This window comes from Pseudorasbora parva, chromosome 3 (genome assembly GCF_024679245.1).
Source record: "Pseudorasbora parva isolate DD20220531a chromosome 3, ASM2467924v1, whole genome shotgun sequence".
NCBI classification, from domain to species: domain Eukaryota; kingdom Metazoa; phylum Chordata; class Actinopteri; order Cypriniformes; family Gobionidae; genus Pseudorasbora; species Pseudorasbora parva.
The window spans coordinates 20,854,190-20,869,456 of NC_090174.1; the positions used below are offsets into that span (position 1 = coordinate 20,854,190).

General features: G+C 41.4%; 1 protein-coding gene across 2 annotated transcripts in view; it reads right to left on the minus strand.

The window, feature by feature from the left end:
• Positions 1 to 15,267, minus strand: part of col27a1b (collagen, type XXVII, alpha 1b) — a 133,607-nt gene that overhangs the window by 49,151 nt on the left and 69,189 nt on the right. For both annotated transcript variants that reach the window (XM_067438081.1, XM_067438083.1), the window contains exons 15-23: positions 13,850 to 13,903; positions 13,041 to 13,085; positions 9,802 to 9,855; positions 9,599 to 9,652; positions 9,443 to 9,496; positions 8,836 to 8,889; positions 8,703 to 8,756; positions 1,958 to 2,002; positions 983 to 1,036 (exon numbers count right to left, since the gene is read on the minus strand). In XM_067438081.1, the coding sequence (XP_067294182.1) occupies positions 983 to 1,036; positions 1,958 to 2,002; positions 8,703 to 8,756; positions 8,836 to 8,889; positions 9,443 to 9,496; positions 9,599 to 9,652; positions 9,802 to 9,855; positions 13,041 to 13,085; positions 13,850 to 13,903 (468 nt within the window). The remainder of the gene's footprint in view (positions 1 to 982; positions 1,037 to 1,957; positions 2,003 to 8,702; positions 8,757 to 8,835; positions 8,890 to 9,442; positions 9,497 to 9,598; positions 9,653 to 9,801; positions 9,856 to 13,040; positions 13,086 to 13,849; positions 13,904 to 15,267) is intronic.

A 15,267-nucleotide genomic window follows, 5' to 3' on the forward strand; every position in this document is an offset into this window, starting at 1 on the left:
TCATATAGAAAAAATAATTGTGCGCAGAAGACCGATTTAAGCTTCAGCTGCAGCTTCAGTGTGTATTTACAAACCCCATTACAAAAAAGTTGGGACACTGTACAAATTGTGGATAAAAAAGGAATGCAATAATTTACAAATCTTATAAACTTATATTTTATTCACAATATAAAATAGATAAGATATCAAATGTTGAAAGTGAGACATTTTGAAATGTCAAATATTGGCTCATTTTGGATTTCATGAAAGCCACACATTCCAAAAAATGTTGGAACAGCAGGTAGCAATAAGAGGCCGTGAAAGTTAAAAGTACATATAAGGAACAGCTGGAGGACCAATTTGCAACTTATTAGGTCAATTGGCAACATGATTGGGTATAAAAAGAGCCTCTCAGAGTGGCAGTGTCTCTCAGAAGTCAAGATGGGCAGAGGATCACCAATTCCCCCAATGCTGCGGCGAACAATAGTGGAGCAATATTAGAAAGGAGTTTTTCAGAGAAAAAATGCAAAGAGTTTGAAGTTATCATCATCTACAGTGCATAATATCATCCAAAGATTCAGATAATCTGAAACAATCTCTGTGCGTAAGTGGTCAAAGCTGGCAAACCATACTGGATGCCCTCAATCTTCAGGCCCTTAGAACTTAAATTTTGATTTCATGGTGACTTTAAAGTTCTCAATTTATTTATTACAAAACAAATAACAAAAATACAGAATACTGTCGAACGTGATACACAATTTATGAGGTGATGATGAACTAACACTGTGGAAGGAACTTTCATTAAGAAAGGATGACTTTTTAAGAAATAAACAATGAGTGAAAGTACTGTGTTTACATTGCTTAACATTGTTGGACAATTTAAATCACACAGTCAGAGTTAAGATTTTACATAGGGGAATAGGCTATAGTTGAAGAAACCTATTCAAGAAGAAAATTAGAGTCTATATAAATGTGGTCATTTGGCTGTCTTTGGCATTCTTACCTTCATTCCATCGTCCCCTGGATTTCCAGGGAAACCCTTTCTCCCAGGTCTGCCCTAAACAGAAAGCAGAAATGACCCATAGTACTGGACTCCCAATCCTCTAAATCTGCTCCCTGACATCTCATTATCTCCTGTTCCTGGGACCAATCTCCTCCACTCACCAACATATCGGCTCATTAAATAACTCTAGAACAAAAGCATCAGTCGCCTTGAGTTTCACAAAGAAGTGTTGATGTTGGAGACAGGATGGATTTTCTCTGGTCATCTATTAGCTAATGTCTGACCCCGCTTGTCTTATTATCTAAATTATCCATACTACCCTCACTTGGATAGACTGAACTGTGGGATCTTTGGCAAGGTCTTTACATGAAAAACTGGATTAATTGCAATGAACAATTAATTTGAATTCAGGCAGCTGTTTGTACGACAGGCTCTGGCATGAGGACAGACTATTCTTCACAACAATTTATACTGTCAATGCTGAATCTGGGTCAAGTCTCGATGCAGCGTTCAGATCACTAAACTCTTGTGAAATTTTTTTGGGAGAGAGGATTTTTTTTTTATGTGGAGGGTTTGAAAAAAATTATAAAAGTCTTTGCAGAGTGACATAAACCAATAGGAGTGTGCGGTGCCTATTATTTATTACCATAAATGCTCAAAAACAATAAAATTACAAGAAAAAGAGACATTGTTGACCAGTTGCCAAGTAAAATGATTGCTGATGCCACAATCACAAAATGAACAGGCTGGAATAGACTGATCACAAATACTTCAAGCACCATAAGTAATCAAACCACATTTAAAATGTAGAGATGCACATTCAACAGAGCTTATTATAACAAAACATGAACTGCCGTACATGAGCCGCGGAGTTCCTTATAATGTTATAATAGTAATCTATAAGGCTAATGTGGATGTGGCTAATGTGGATGTTTAACTTGAGATATCCAGTGCGTATTTTAAGAGGGCACTCACCTCTAGTCCTGAAGCCCCTGCTGGTCCTACTGGGCCCTGATCTCCCTATGGTTTAAAAAAAGATCATTATTATTTTAGAAGATGTTAGAGGATGTTAAAGGGGTGATGAATTGAGAAATCTACTTTCCCTTGAGCTTTTGATATATAAAAGGTCATGGTAATATAAGATTATCCTGTACGTTTCAGAGCTGAAAACGTCCTTGTTAGTCAAAGAAAAGCTTTTATAGACACCAGGCTCAGTAAACGGTCCTGTGCTTCTACTGACGTCAGTGCGCGACGAAACACCACCTCTACAGAATAACAAGCACGTGTAGTTCAGTAGCTCTGCCCACCAAATCATGGGATCACGCAAGCCAGCAGCAATAAACATGCCGGAGAAAACAGCAAGACATTGCGCTATTCATGGTTGTGGAAGAACACAGTCGCTGCAAACTTCCTACGGATCCTACGGAATATTGCATTGTTACAGCTTGTTTTTCTTATGTGTACGTGTCTAACAGAGCATACCTTTGGACTCATGTATGGGTCAAGGCTCGCAAAGCTTAACGTCCCAGCTAGGGCTGTGTGTTTTCCTGGTGGGCTAACAAAACGGAAGCCAGTCGGCAGGCCGATGAATCTCGTAATATTCCTTTCTTGTTCTGATGTTCTCTCTTTCTTGACGTGACATTTGAAGAGCGCACACGTGCATGTGTATGTGTGTGTGTCCACGGTTCGCACTTATATCGAAGGATTGTGCGGGCTATGTAATACTTCTATAAATGTAATACTTCTACGGATACTTTTATAATACATAAAAAAAAGAATACAGAGCACTTTCATAAGCATAAGAAATCCAGGGTTCTCTACAAAGGTTCAAATAATCCCTCCCTCATGTGAACTGAAATGAAAGGGGTATAGATATGACAAGCAGATGCTCATTAAATATGCAAATCTTATCCAATCCTAGCGGTGGGCATTTACTTCCAAGTCTCCAGTGCGTCACGCCCATCAAATCCCATCGTTTTGGAGAGAGCCTCAAAACCAGAGTAGAAAATAGCCCATTAATTATTAGTTATGATGTTTTTAAATGTAAAAACCTGGGATTCTAATGAGTTTCTAATAAGCTGAGATACAGTAGGTTTAATATAGACCATAGACAATATAGCCCTGACCCTTATCAGCACTATGCTCATTGTGTTTTTTCTTCTGGTTTGTATTTCCATAGTATAAAGTTGAGGATCTTACAGATTTAAAATCTTCCTGTTCAACTGACATTTGTTATGATATTCGCTTCATACATTACAAGGCTCATGACAATTTTCATTAGCCTACTTTACAATAAGCAAATCCACTTTACCAGCTGATTACTCTTCAACAGCTTCAACAGCTTCAACAGAAATATACAGAGTTAACACAAACAAAGGAAGTTCAAAGACAAAGCACTAAAGATGGCTGCGTGATTGTTTATCTGGTGCAATATGGACAAAAGTATTGGGACACACCTCTTTATTCATGAATTCAGGAATTTCAATCAGACCAAGCATAGTACTGTAATGGGATGCCAGATTTGCATTGGGTCTTGTGATATTCCGCGGTGAACTGTAAGTGGTATTATTGGACAATGGAAGCGTTTAGGAACAGCAGCAACTCAGCTATGAAGTCATAGAGCGGGTCACCGGTGTCGCGGTTCATGGATTCACTGACTCCTTTTGTATATGTGTGTTTGGTTGTGTTGGAGGCGTGGTCACTGACCACTGCAATCATTCACCAGCTGCACCTCATCTCACCTGCCTATTTAATTGCCTCACCTGCAGTCTGTGTTTGTCGATCGTTGCAGTTGTCCCTGTGTGTTTCCTCATGTGCAGTCATCTTCCTGGTGTGTGTGTGTGTGTGTGCGTGCGTGTGTGCGTGCGTGTGTGCAAGCGTGCGTGTGTGCGTGCGTGTGCGCGTGTTCGTGTGTTCTTCCTTCCTGGATTTTGCGTTGTCTGGTCCATGCCCATTGCGTCCCTGTGTCACGTTGCTCCACCATCTCCGAAGATCATCCTGCATCTGCCTGCCATGAGTTCTCCTGTCATTAAGTTTCTGCTGTTTGTGTATTCTCTGGTCCTTGTTAGTAATAAAGAGACCTTTTGCACTCGCTTTTGGATCCGCATCTGTTTTCACTCTTACTCGGCGTGACATAATGATCGACCAACATGGATCCAGCGAAAGCAACAGAACTACAGGAATATCTTTCCAATACCCACAAGCGTATGGATCAACAGGATGAACAGGCACACGCTTCTACACGAGCGGTGCAGGCGTTAGTGACACAGGTGTCCGAGCTCACTACTCAAGTTCGTCAGCTGACTTCACACACTGCGCCAGCCTCACCCGCCGTTCTCCATGAACCTCTCAACACCAGCTACCAGCACGAGCCACGCATTTCCACACCTGAAAGATATGCGGGTGAGCCTGACTTATCTATAGATCCTTTCTTACCTGATGTTCAGTGTTCTTCTCTTTGCAGCCACGTACATTCGCTACTGAGGGATCCAGAGTGACATTGGTGTTAACCCTGCTATCGGGATGCGTGGCTCTGTGGGGGACGGCGGTGTAGAAAAATAAACATCCTTGCTGTTCCTCGTTCCCTGCACTCTCTTAAGAAATGAGACAGGTCTTTGACCGCGCACTGGCTCTGCGTATGAACGTGCGCATGCAACAATGAGACCAATGCTCTGAACCCGTTCGCAGAGCTGCCAGTGAGTTCCAGAGAGTGCACGGTCAGCCCACCTGTCGATCTCGAGCCCATGCAGGTTGGTCGAGCTCTGCTTTCCCGGGAGGAGAGAGAGCGACAACGTACGGGAGTGTTCTGTCTGTACTGCGGTGGGATGGGTCATATCCTCAACCGTTGCCCGGTAAAAGCTCAAGCCCTATAGTAGAGCGGAGGATACTGTCGGGCGGTTCCAGGTTGGGGAAATCCCCATCCACCACTCTCCTCCCGGTAAATGCAATGGGCAGACAGGTATCACAGCTGCCAGGTGATGGTGGACAGTGGGGCAGGTGGACAGTGAGACTTTTTAGCTGGATGGTCAGCTTCAGATCCCCACCAAGCCTCTCCGTCACCCCATCATTGTGAACGCTTTAAATTGAAAAACTACCTACTATCACACACTCCACTGATTTTCTCACACTGATCACATCTAGCAACCACACTGAGACTATTGACTTTCTCATCACTGATTCACCACTTGTTCCTGTCGTCCTCGGTTATCCCTGGCTCATTAAGCATAGCCCCAGGGTTGACTGGCGTCGCAGTACTGTTTCTGCCTGTTATGCCTCTTGTCTTGTCTCTGCCCATCCATCTGTGTCTAGTTCTGTGTTGCAGGATGAGTCGGTGGATCTGTCAAACCTGCCCACTGAGTATCTGGACCTGAAGGAAGCGTTCAGTAAGTCCAGGGCTGCTTCTCTACCTCCTCACCGTCCCTATGATTGTGCGATAAATTTACAACCAGGTACGTCTCCGCCTGAGGGCAAGTTATACTCACTGTCTACACCAGAGAGGGAGGCCATGGAGAAATACATTTCTGATTCTCTAGCTTCCAAGTTCATCCGTCCTTCCTTTTCTCTGTCGGGGGCATGGTTGCATGGTTCTTTTTTGTGGGTAAGAAGGATGGTTCTCTGCAGCCTTGCATTGACTACCGAGGGCTGAATAACATCACGGTAAACAATACTTTTCCTTTGCCGCTGATGTCTTCAGCCTTGGAGAGGTTGCAGGGAGCATCCATCTTCACAAATTGGACTTGCGTAACGCATATAATTTGGTTCGCATAAGGAAAGGCGATGAATGGAAAACAGCATTTAACACCCCCAGGGGCCATTTTGAATACTTGGTCATGCCTTTCGGCCTGTCCAACTCACCTGCTGTGTTCCAGGCACTCATCAATGACATGGTAGATCAGTTCATATGTGTTTACCTGGATGACATATTGATTTTTTCTTCGTCTCTTCAGGAACATGTTCAGCTTGCAGATGAGTGCTCCAGAGGTTGCTAGGGAATGGGCTTTTTGTCAAGGCGGAGAAATGCGCGTTTCATGCACAGTCTGTTCCGTTTCTTGGGTATATCGTCTCATCCGAGGGAATGCGCATGGACCCCGAGAAGGTTAAGGCTGTGATAGATTGGCCAAGTCCAGATTCCCGTAAGGCCCTACAGAGGTTTCTGGGATTCGCCAATTTTTAGCGATTATTCATTTCGTAACTTCAGCCAACTAGCCGCGCCTCTGACAGCCTTGATCTCCATCAGAACTATGTTCAGGTGGTCTGGTATAGCCGAAGCTACATTTACCAAACTGAAAAGCCGCTTTGTTTCGGCTCCTATTCTTGTTGCCCCTGATCCATCACGTCACTTCGCGGTGGAGGTTGATGCGTCAGAGGTGGGGGTAGGAGCGGTTCTGTCCCAGCACTTCCTCGGATGACAAGATGCACCCATGCGCATGTTACTCCCATAGTTTGTCGTTAGCCGAGCGTAATTATGACATTGGCAGTAGAGACCTGTTGGCAGTCAAACTGGCATTGGAAGAATGGTGTAATTGGTTAGAAGGAGCGGGGGTTCCTTTTATTGTCTGGACGGATCACTCCAAGAATTTGGAAGAATCTCAACTCTAGGCAGGCTCAGTGGGTTCTTTTTTTCGGATGTTTTGACTTTTCACTCTCGTACCGCCCCGGTTCTAAGAACATCAAACCCGATGCTTTATCTCGTATTTTTGACCGATCCGAACGCCCGTCTATTCCCGAGTGCATTTTTACTGAGAGACTCATTATCTCCACACTCACATGGGAGATCGAATCGTAGGTCAGAATGGCCTTAGAAGGGGTAACGCCTCCGCCCGGCGGACCACCGAGTCGATTATTAGTGCCAGAGGGGTTACGGTCCGACGTCATCTGATGGGGTCATTGTTCCAATGTAGTATGTCATCCAGGAGTCAGTCGAACCAATTTCATGGTTAAACAATGATTCTGGTGGCCAGGTATGGCTCGGGAAGTTCGAGATTTTGTTTTGGCTTGTTCGGTTTGTGCTACTGGTAAGACTTCCAATCGTCCCCCAGATGGGTTATTCCAACCGCTGTCTGTCCCTTCGAGACCCTGGTCTCACATCGCACTAGATTTTGTTACCGCCCTCCCGCCCTCCCAGGGCAACACTGTCATTTTGACAGTAGTAGACCGGTTCTCCGAAGATCATCCTGCATCTGCCTGCCACGAGTTCTCCTGTCATTAAGTTTCTGCTGTTTGTGTATTCTCTGGTCCTTGTCAGTAATAAAGAGACCGTTTGCACAAGCTATTGGATCCGCATCTGTTTTCACTCTTACCCGGCCTGACAACCGGATGCTGAGGTGCATGGTGTAAAAAGTTCCACTTGCATTAATAATAAAAAAAAAAAAAAAAAAAAAAAAAGGTGTGACGAGAGCTTCATGGAATGGGTTTCAATAGGCAAGCAGCTGCATGCAAGGTCAGATGGAGTGGTGTAAAACACGCCGCCACTGGACTCTGGAGGAGTGGAAATGTGTTCTGTGGAATGATGAATCATGATGATACTAAGACATTCTGGGCAATACTATGCTTCCAAGTACGTAGGAACAGTTTGGAGTTTCAAACGTAGGAACAGTTTCTATTCCAGCATGACTGTGCCCCAGTGCACAAAACACGGCCCATAAAGGCATGGTTGGATGAGTTTGGTGTGGAAAAACTTGACAGATCCGCATAGAGCCCTGACCTGACCTTTGGAATGAACAGAACCCACAGGAACAGCGATTGTGAGCCAGGCCTTCTCCTCCATAATCAGTGCCTGACATAAATGCTCTTCTGGATGAATGGGCAAAAATTCCCACAGACACACTCCAAAATCTTGTCAAAGCCTTGCCAGAATAGTGGAAGCTGTTATAGCTGCAATGGGGAGACTTACTTCCTATTAATGTCTTCTATGTGCCGAGAACAGGGGTGTCCAATCCTGATCCTGGAGGACCACTGTCCTGCAAAGTTTAGCTCCAACTCCAATTAAACAGACCTGAACCAGATAATCAAGGTCTTTTTAGGGATACTAGAAACTTTTAGGCAGGTGTGTTGAGGAAAGTTGGAGCTAAACTTGGCAGGACAGTGGACCTCCAGGGCCAAGTTTGGACACCCCTGGTTTAGAATGTGATGTCATTACAGTCACTGTAGGTGTAATGTCAGATGTCCCGATACCTTTGCCCATTTTGTCCATATTGTGCCCACCTCCCACGTCGGAGAACCGGTTAGAATCCCGCTCGGAGTTATTTGAGTTAGGACCGGTTACATTTGGGGCCGTGACCCGGATTGGAGTGAGGTTTAGGTGGGTGAGCGTAACGGACGTAGCAGAGTAAGAACTGTGTGTGTAAGCCTCAAGAGGCACGTGATCTTTAGAGTACTTGTAAGCATGCCTGCCTCCCACGCAGAGACCCTGGTTCGAATCCCCTTTTGAGTGGGTCGAGTAAGACGGTTACATTTACAGAAAAGAATTAATCTCTTGTTCTGATATGTTGCCAAACATGAATGAATTTCCATTCACCCAAAATGAAATATTTATCAATTACACTTACTTGCAATGTATTGAGCATTTTGCTTTTAAAGGACACAGTAGTTATATACACCAAGGATAATTATCACATAGAAAATGTTTATGTTGAACACAGGTTTACAGCTATAAATTCAGGATTTATATACAGTTTTCCTTGTCTGGCTATACACTGGTTAAGGAATGAGCGGGTCCTACCACAAGTCCAGGAACTCCTCTAGGCCCTGGAATCCCTCTCCCTCCTGCATTCCCCTGGAAAGTATCTAAAAATTAGCTTATCTGCCAGCCCAATTGCAAATTTTGGGAAACTCTGAAGAAGAGAGATGCACACCTTTGGGCCCTCAATGCCATTCTGTCCTGGTGGTCCAATACCCCCCGGATAACCCTGAGAAAACATTAGACAATGAGAGAAAGTCTTCTGATTCATACATTCATTATACTTTTTCTAAGAAGACTCACTCTGGCACAGTTACTCTACTCTACCTCCCTCTCTCACAACTACAACTTCTCAATCTGAAAGTTATTGGAGGACTGTGTGAGCAAATTAATGTGCATTTCTTTGCAATGACTTTAAATGAACACAAAATGAAGGAACTTCTAAAGCCAAGTGCACTACAATCACACATTTATGTAGTAAGTCTGTGAGTTGGCTACATTTTGTTGCACTTAAAACATAAAAGCGCAATTGGGCAGCTAAAAGACATGCTGAAATGTCTCCAAAGCCTTTCTCATCCATTTTTTTTTGTTGCTCTTTTACTTAATTGTATTGTGTTTGTGCATGAGTTTGAGTGAAAACTGAATTACAGTTGGGAGGAATATGATCCTACAATAGACACAGCTGGATTGCAATTAGATGTGTAGTGTAGGACATGAAACTGTTAGTCATTAAATGCACACAAGGCAAAAGTACACTTGGCCTACAGTGATAGCACAATTACCTCAGGGCCAGGTGGGCCTGGCAAACCATCTGGGCCTTGATCTCCATGCTTCCCCTAAAGACAAAAGAGCTTGGTATAATTTGGCTTTTTCTCAAATCAGCACTAAAGACAGATCAATCAACATAAAAACAACATAAAAAAAGCCAAAGAATGAACCTGTGGTCCTGGCTTTCCTCGAATTCCTGGTAAACCTGGTAAGCCTTGAATACCCTGGAAAATGCAATTAATCATCAGCACATAGTTATTCAAATAAAAAACCTCTATTTGGGGGTTTTAAATGCACACACAAATGCATGCACAAAAAAATACACATACACTCTGTGTGAATAAATCAAAAGAAAAGCCATTAGCTAAAATACCTTGTCACCTTGAAATCCGGGTTCCCCTGGTTCACCTGGCAACCCGACTTCACCCTGTCAACAGAGACAACAAAACATCACACTATGGCCTTTAAAGTCACCATGAAATCAAAATGGACAATTCTTGTTTTTTATAGGACATAGTAGTATTGCAGCACATCATAATTTTTTTTATTATTAATGTGCCCTTATAAACTTGAATCAAAACAACTTCCTCCCTACTTCTTTTACAGTGTTTCTCAACCAGTGGGAGTGGGTTGCGGATCATTCTATAGGGGGTCGCAAGACTTTCTATGCATTCTCCTATTTTCGAATTTTGTATGTTGAATCATTATTGCCGTAACTTTTTAACGTTAATACTAAACTGCCCTATCACAATACTGTATCACTGCTGTGAACGGCTCTTATTAAATAAGTTCCTACTTTCTTTACGCGTTTTACCCGTTGCTTGGTAACGACAGCGTGCTCGAGATGCCAGAATTCCTTCTGGATTCATACCAGACACGAATATCCAGAACTTGCAGATCACGCAATAAAGTTTCTCTTGCCATTCAGCACCACCTATCTTTGTGATTCGGGATTTTCAACTGTAACTGCAATGAATACAAAAAGCAGGAATAGACTGACAACAGCTAGTTTGAGTGCAACACTACGAGTGGCCCTTTCCCCAATTCCACCGCGTCTCCCTCAGGGTCTACCTAATTATTGGAAAAAATGTGTTTTCGTGAAATTAATGGTAAAACTTTACAATATGGTTCATAACATGAATTAATAATGAACTGCACTTTCAATATTTACTAATGCATTATTAAAATCTTGTTAACATTAGTTAATGCACTGTGAACTAACATAAACAAAGCATGAACAGCTGAATTATAAACTATACTAATTCATTTATAAACTAGCCTAGGTCTGAAATGTATGTTATTTATTTCCAGCCTTAGTGGGTCGTATGACTAGCATACAAAAAAAAGGGGTCGCAGTAGGCAAAAGGTTGAGAAACCCTGTTTTATAAACCTTTTTGCCCCTTCTCTTCTCTACTATGTTGATGTTTAAGGTCACTCATATGTGAGATCGCAGCAATAGCAAACCTCAAGGATCAAAGCAATTCCTGAAGGACAAAATCAGTTCGTCCCTACATTTTTCTTGGTCGAGAAGCCACGTCAAAATACGGAAGTCTAAAGGCCTGTTCACACCAAGATAACGATATAAAGATATAGTTTAAAAAAATGTCTAAATATAAAATAATAGCACAAAGCACAACTATTACGATAATGGCACATCACTTTCAGAACAATTTTTTTCCAGCTGATAAATTGTAAAAACACTGACAGACAATCAGAACCCATCATCGAGCATTTAAAGTGGCAGACGACATAACTGCAGTTTATATTAAACACAATGTTATTGTTCACTGGTGTGGACACTAATATAGTTATCTTTATAGTTTTCATTTTTGGTGTAAACAGGCCTTAACACAACTTCTGTTTCATGCCCACTTTAAGTCTGGATGCCCCAGCAGCTAAATCACAGCATTAGTCGAGTTCTTCTATATGTATGGTCATGTTACAAGGGTTAGTTCACCCAAAAATGAAAATGTGATGCTTATCTGCTTACCCCCAGTGCATCCAAGATGTAGGTGTCTTTGTTTCTTTAGTTTAACACAAATGAAGATTTGCAGTCTGCCAGGCATAATGCATGTGAATGAATAATGAGTCATCTACATAATCGCGCCGGTTTTGACCTTACCAGACGGAAATAATAGCGGATGGGAACACTAGATGAGATTCGTCTGATATGAGGTAAAAAAAACTAAAAAACATAAATACTGTTCGGTTTCTCACAGAAACTGATAGGTTTGTGTCTTAAGACATCAATGTGTCGTCACGCCGCAGGGTTTTTGTGCATGTTGTCTAAGCATGTTTTTTGTTTTTTTACTCTCATAGAGTTGTTACCATCCACATCATTATGACTGGTAGACTGCAACGGTTGGAATTAAACAATCTTAATTTGTGTTCTACTGAAGAAACAAAGACACCTACATGTTGGATGCACTGGGGGTAAGCAGATAAACATCACATTTTCATTTTTGGCTGAACAATCCCTTTAAGTACAGCGCTGTCAGCACTTACAACTACATGGACTATCACAGAAATGGGGAGCAGCAGGACAGAGGCTAAACAGCTGACACCTTGACCAGCCTGTGCTGAACCTCAAATAAATGCATGCCTTAACAACAATATAATTGCTTTATTGATTATTAATATCACTGAATTAATTTCACCTTTACATAGAACTGAGTCATTTAGTCATCCGAAACTGTGAGTAGGGCTACAACAAAATAATTATCTGAAATGTAAAAATCTGTTTTTAAATGTTCTGTTTTTTAACTATTTCAAATGGAAATTCTCAATTATCTCAACATCTTTATGATATTTTATTTGTTTATTTACAAAGCACAATCATGTGCAGAGTAAGTGTAATCACTCTAACATACAGAAACATTCAAAAGTGAGGGATTGGTCAAATTAAAGAAGTCTCTTATGATCACCAAGGCTGCATTTATTTGATTACAAATATGTTAAAACATTATTACTGTAAAATGCATTAATTAGTAACACGTTATTTTACACATTAGATGACATATTGATAAGTCTATGTTACACATTATACAGTCTGTTCTTGCTATTGAAATAACAGTATGCATAATAACATGCAACTAACCCAACACCAAACAGTAATCCTAACTCTAACACTATAGTTGTACTGGTTGTTAATTAATATTTCGCATTACTTAAATTTATAAATACACTGTAACAAGGACACCTTAAAATAAAGTCTTTTTTAAATGTATGTTTATTTTTAAAATGTAATTTATTCCTGATTTGCTGTTTTCTTAGCATCATTACTCCAGTCTTCAGTGTCATATTCTCAATGTTGAAAACCATTTTGCTGCTTAAATGTTTGTGTAGAAAATTCAAAAGAACAACAATTATTTGAAATGTGAATGTTTTGTAACGTTATAAATGTCCTTACTGTCACTTTTGATCAAATCAGTGCACCTTTGCTGAATAAATGTATTAATTTACTTTGAAAAAACATCTTGCTGAACCCAAACTTTTTGTATCTGTGACTGATGACTTGTGGTATGTTACAGCTGACCTCTGTCTCTGACCAAAAATGGCTCTGTGCAATCAAATACAGAAGAAGCAAAAGCTAATAAAGGGCATTCAGATCACCTTATCACCTTTCAGTCCAGGCTCCCCTGGGTTTCCTGGCACACCCTGCAAGACACCAAAGAAACAAATGTTATTAAGAAGAAGTGGTACAATAGGCCATTGTTTTACGAATTGATGCCATGTGAAGGCAAATGGAATTAAGTTTAACTAATGTCTGTAATATTTGCTGTTATGAAAAGAATCCATATTAATATGTTAGTTATTAAATGTGTTGAAAAAGGAAGTCACAGTGGTATGTAATACTGTCCCTGCTGAAAAATCCAGCACAAACCATGAAGTCAATGTTGGTCCAGGCTGCTTTATACTATTAGAGATAATATAGCTGGTGGACCAGCATAGTCATGCTGTTTTCAAGCAAAACTGAGATGATCTATAACCAGCAACATGAATGCTGGTCCCAGCATACAAAAAAAAAAAAAAAAAAAAAAAAAAAATATTCCCATATGCTGGTGGCCAGTAATGCTTGATTTTTTGCATATTTTAGGCAGAGATGATTGACACTAGGACACTTTGCTCTATCCTAATATTGATATCTGTTTAAAGTTAATAGGTGTCATATGTTAAAATAATCATGTTAAAATAAGTTTTATTATTCCAATGTAGTGTACAAAGATTTCCTTTGATTTCTCCCAGCCTAGCCAAACTGTTTCGGCTGGTTTGTTTTTCTGGTTTAAGAGGTTTTCTGGGTACTTATCAGGCTGGGAGAACCGCCAAAACATTTGAAATCAGCTAAGACTAGCAAATCCCTTTAGGCTAGTTTGAAACAGACTTTTCAGCATGGATGTTCATAATAATTTCAATGCAATCACCTTTGGTCCTATTAGTCCAGGAAGACCCACAATTCCAACAGGACCCATATCACCCTGCCATTAAAAACATAAAAAGCATAAACAAGCACACTGATTTGCACAGCATACATCATTTTTTTACATGGCAACATAAATCGCTGTCAGCAAGAGAAGTACCATTGCCATGAGGGATGTTAAAGGTTTAGTTCACCTTAAGATGAAAATTTTGTCATTAATTATTCTCCCTCATGTCGTTCCAAACCTGCAAGACTTTTGTTCATTTTCGGAACACAATTGGGGATCTTTTTGATATAATCTGAGAGATTACTGTCCCTCTGTTGACAGCTACGCAAGAACCAATGAGGTTCATTCTCGTATGTTAAGCAGCACGTTTGAGCTTCCACAAGAACCAATGAGGTTCATTCCTGTGTGTTACACAGCATGTTTGAGCTTCCACAAGAACCAATGAGGTTCAATCCTGTGTGTTACGCAGCACGTTTGAGCTTCCACAAGAACCAATGAGGTTCATTCTCGTGTGTTAAGCAGCACGTTTGAGCTTCCACAAGAACCAATGAGGTTCATTCCTGTGTGTTACACAGCACGTTTGAGCTTCCACAAGAACCAATGAGGTTCATTCTCGTGTGTTACGCAGCACGTTTGAGCGTCCACAAGAACCAATGAGGTTCATTCTCGTGTGTTATGCAGCACGTTTGAGCTTCCACAAGAACCAATGAGGTTCATTCCTGTGTGTTACGCAGCACGTTTGAGCTTCCACAAGAACCAATGAGGTTCATTCTCGTGTGTTATGCAGCACGTTTGAGCTTCCACAGGAACCAATGAGGTTCATTCTCGTGTGTTATGCAGCACGTTTGAGCTTCCACAAGAACCAATGAGGTTCATTCTCGTGTGTTATGCAGCACGTTTGAGCTTCCACAGGAACCAATGAGGTTCATTCTCGTGTGTTACGCAGCACGTTTGAGCTTCCACAAGAACCAATGAGGTTCATTCTCGTGTGTTATGCAGCACGTTTGAGCTTCCACAAGAACCAATGAGGTTCATTCTCGTGTGTTACGCAGCATGTTTGAGCTTCCACAAGAACCAATGAGGTTCATTCCTGTGTGTTACGCAGCACGTTTGAGCTTCCACAAGAACCAATGAGGTTCATTCTCGTGTGTTAAGCAGCACGTTTGAGCTTCCACAAGAACCAATGAGGTTCATTCTCGTGTGTTACGCAGCACCTTTGAGCTTCCACAAGAACCAATGAGGTTCATTCTCGTGTGTTAAGCAGTACATTTGAGCTTCCACAAGAACCAATGAGGTTCATTCTAGTGTGTTAAGCAGCACGTTTGAGCGTCCACAAGAACCAATGAGGTTCATTCTCGTGTGTTACGCAGCACCTTTGAGCTTCCACAAGAACCAATGAGGTTCATTCTCGTGTG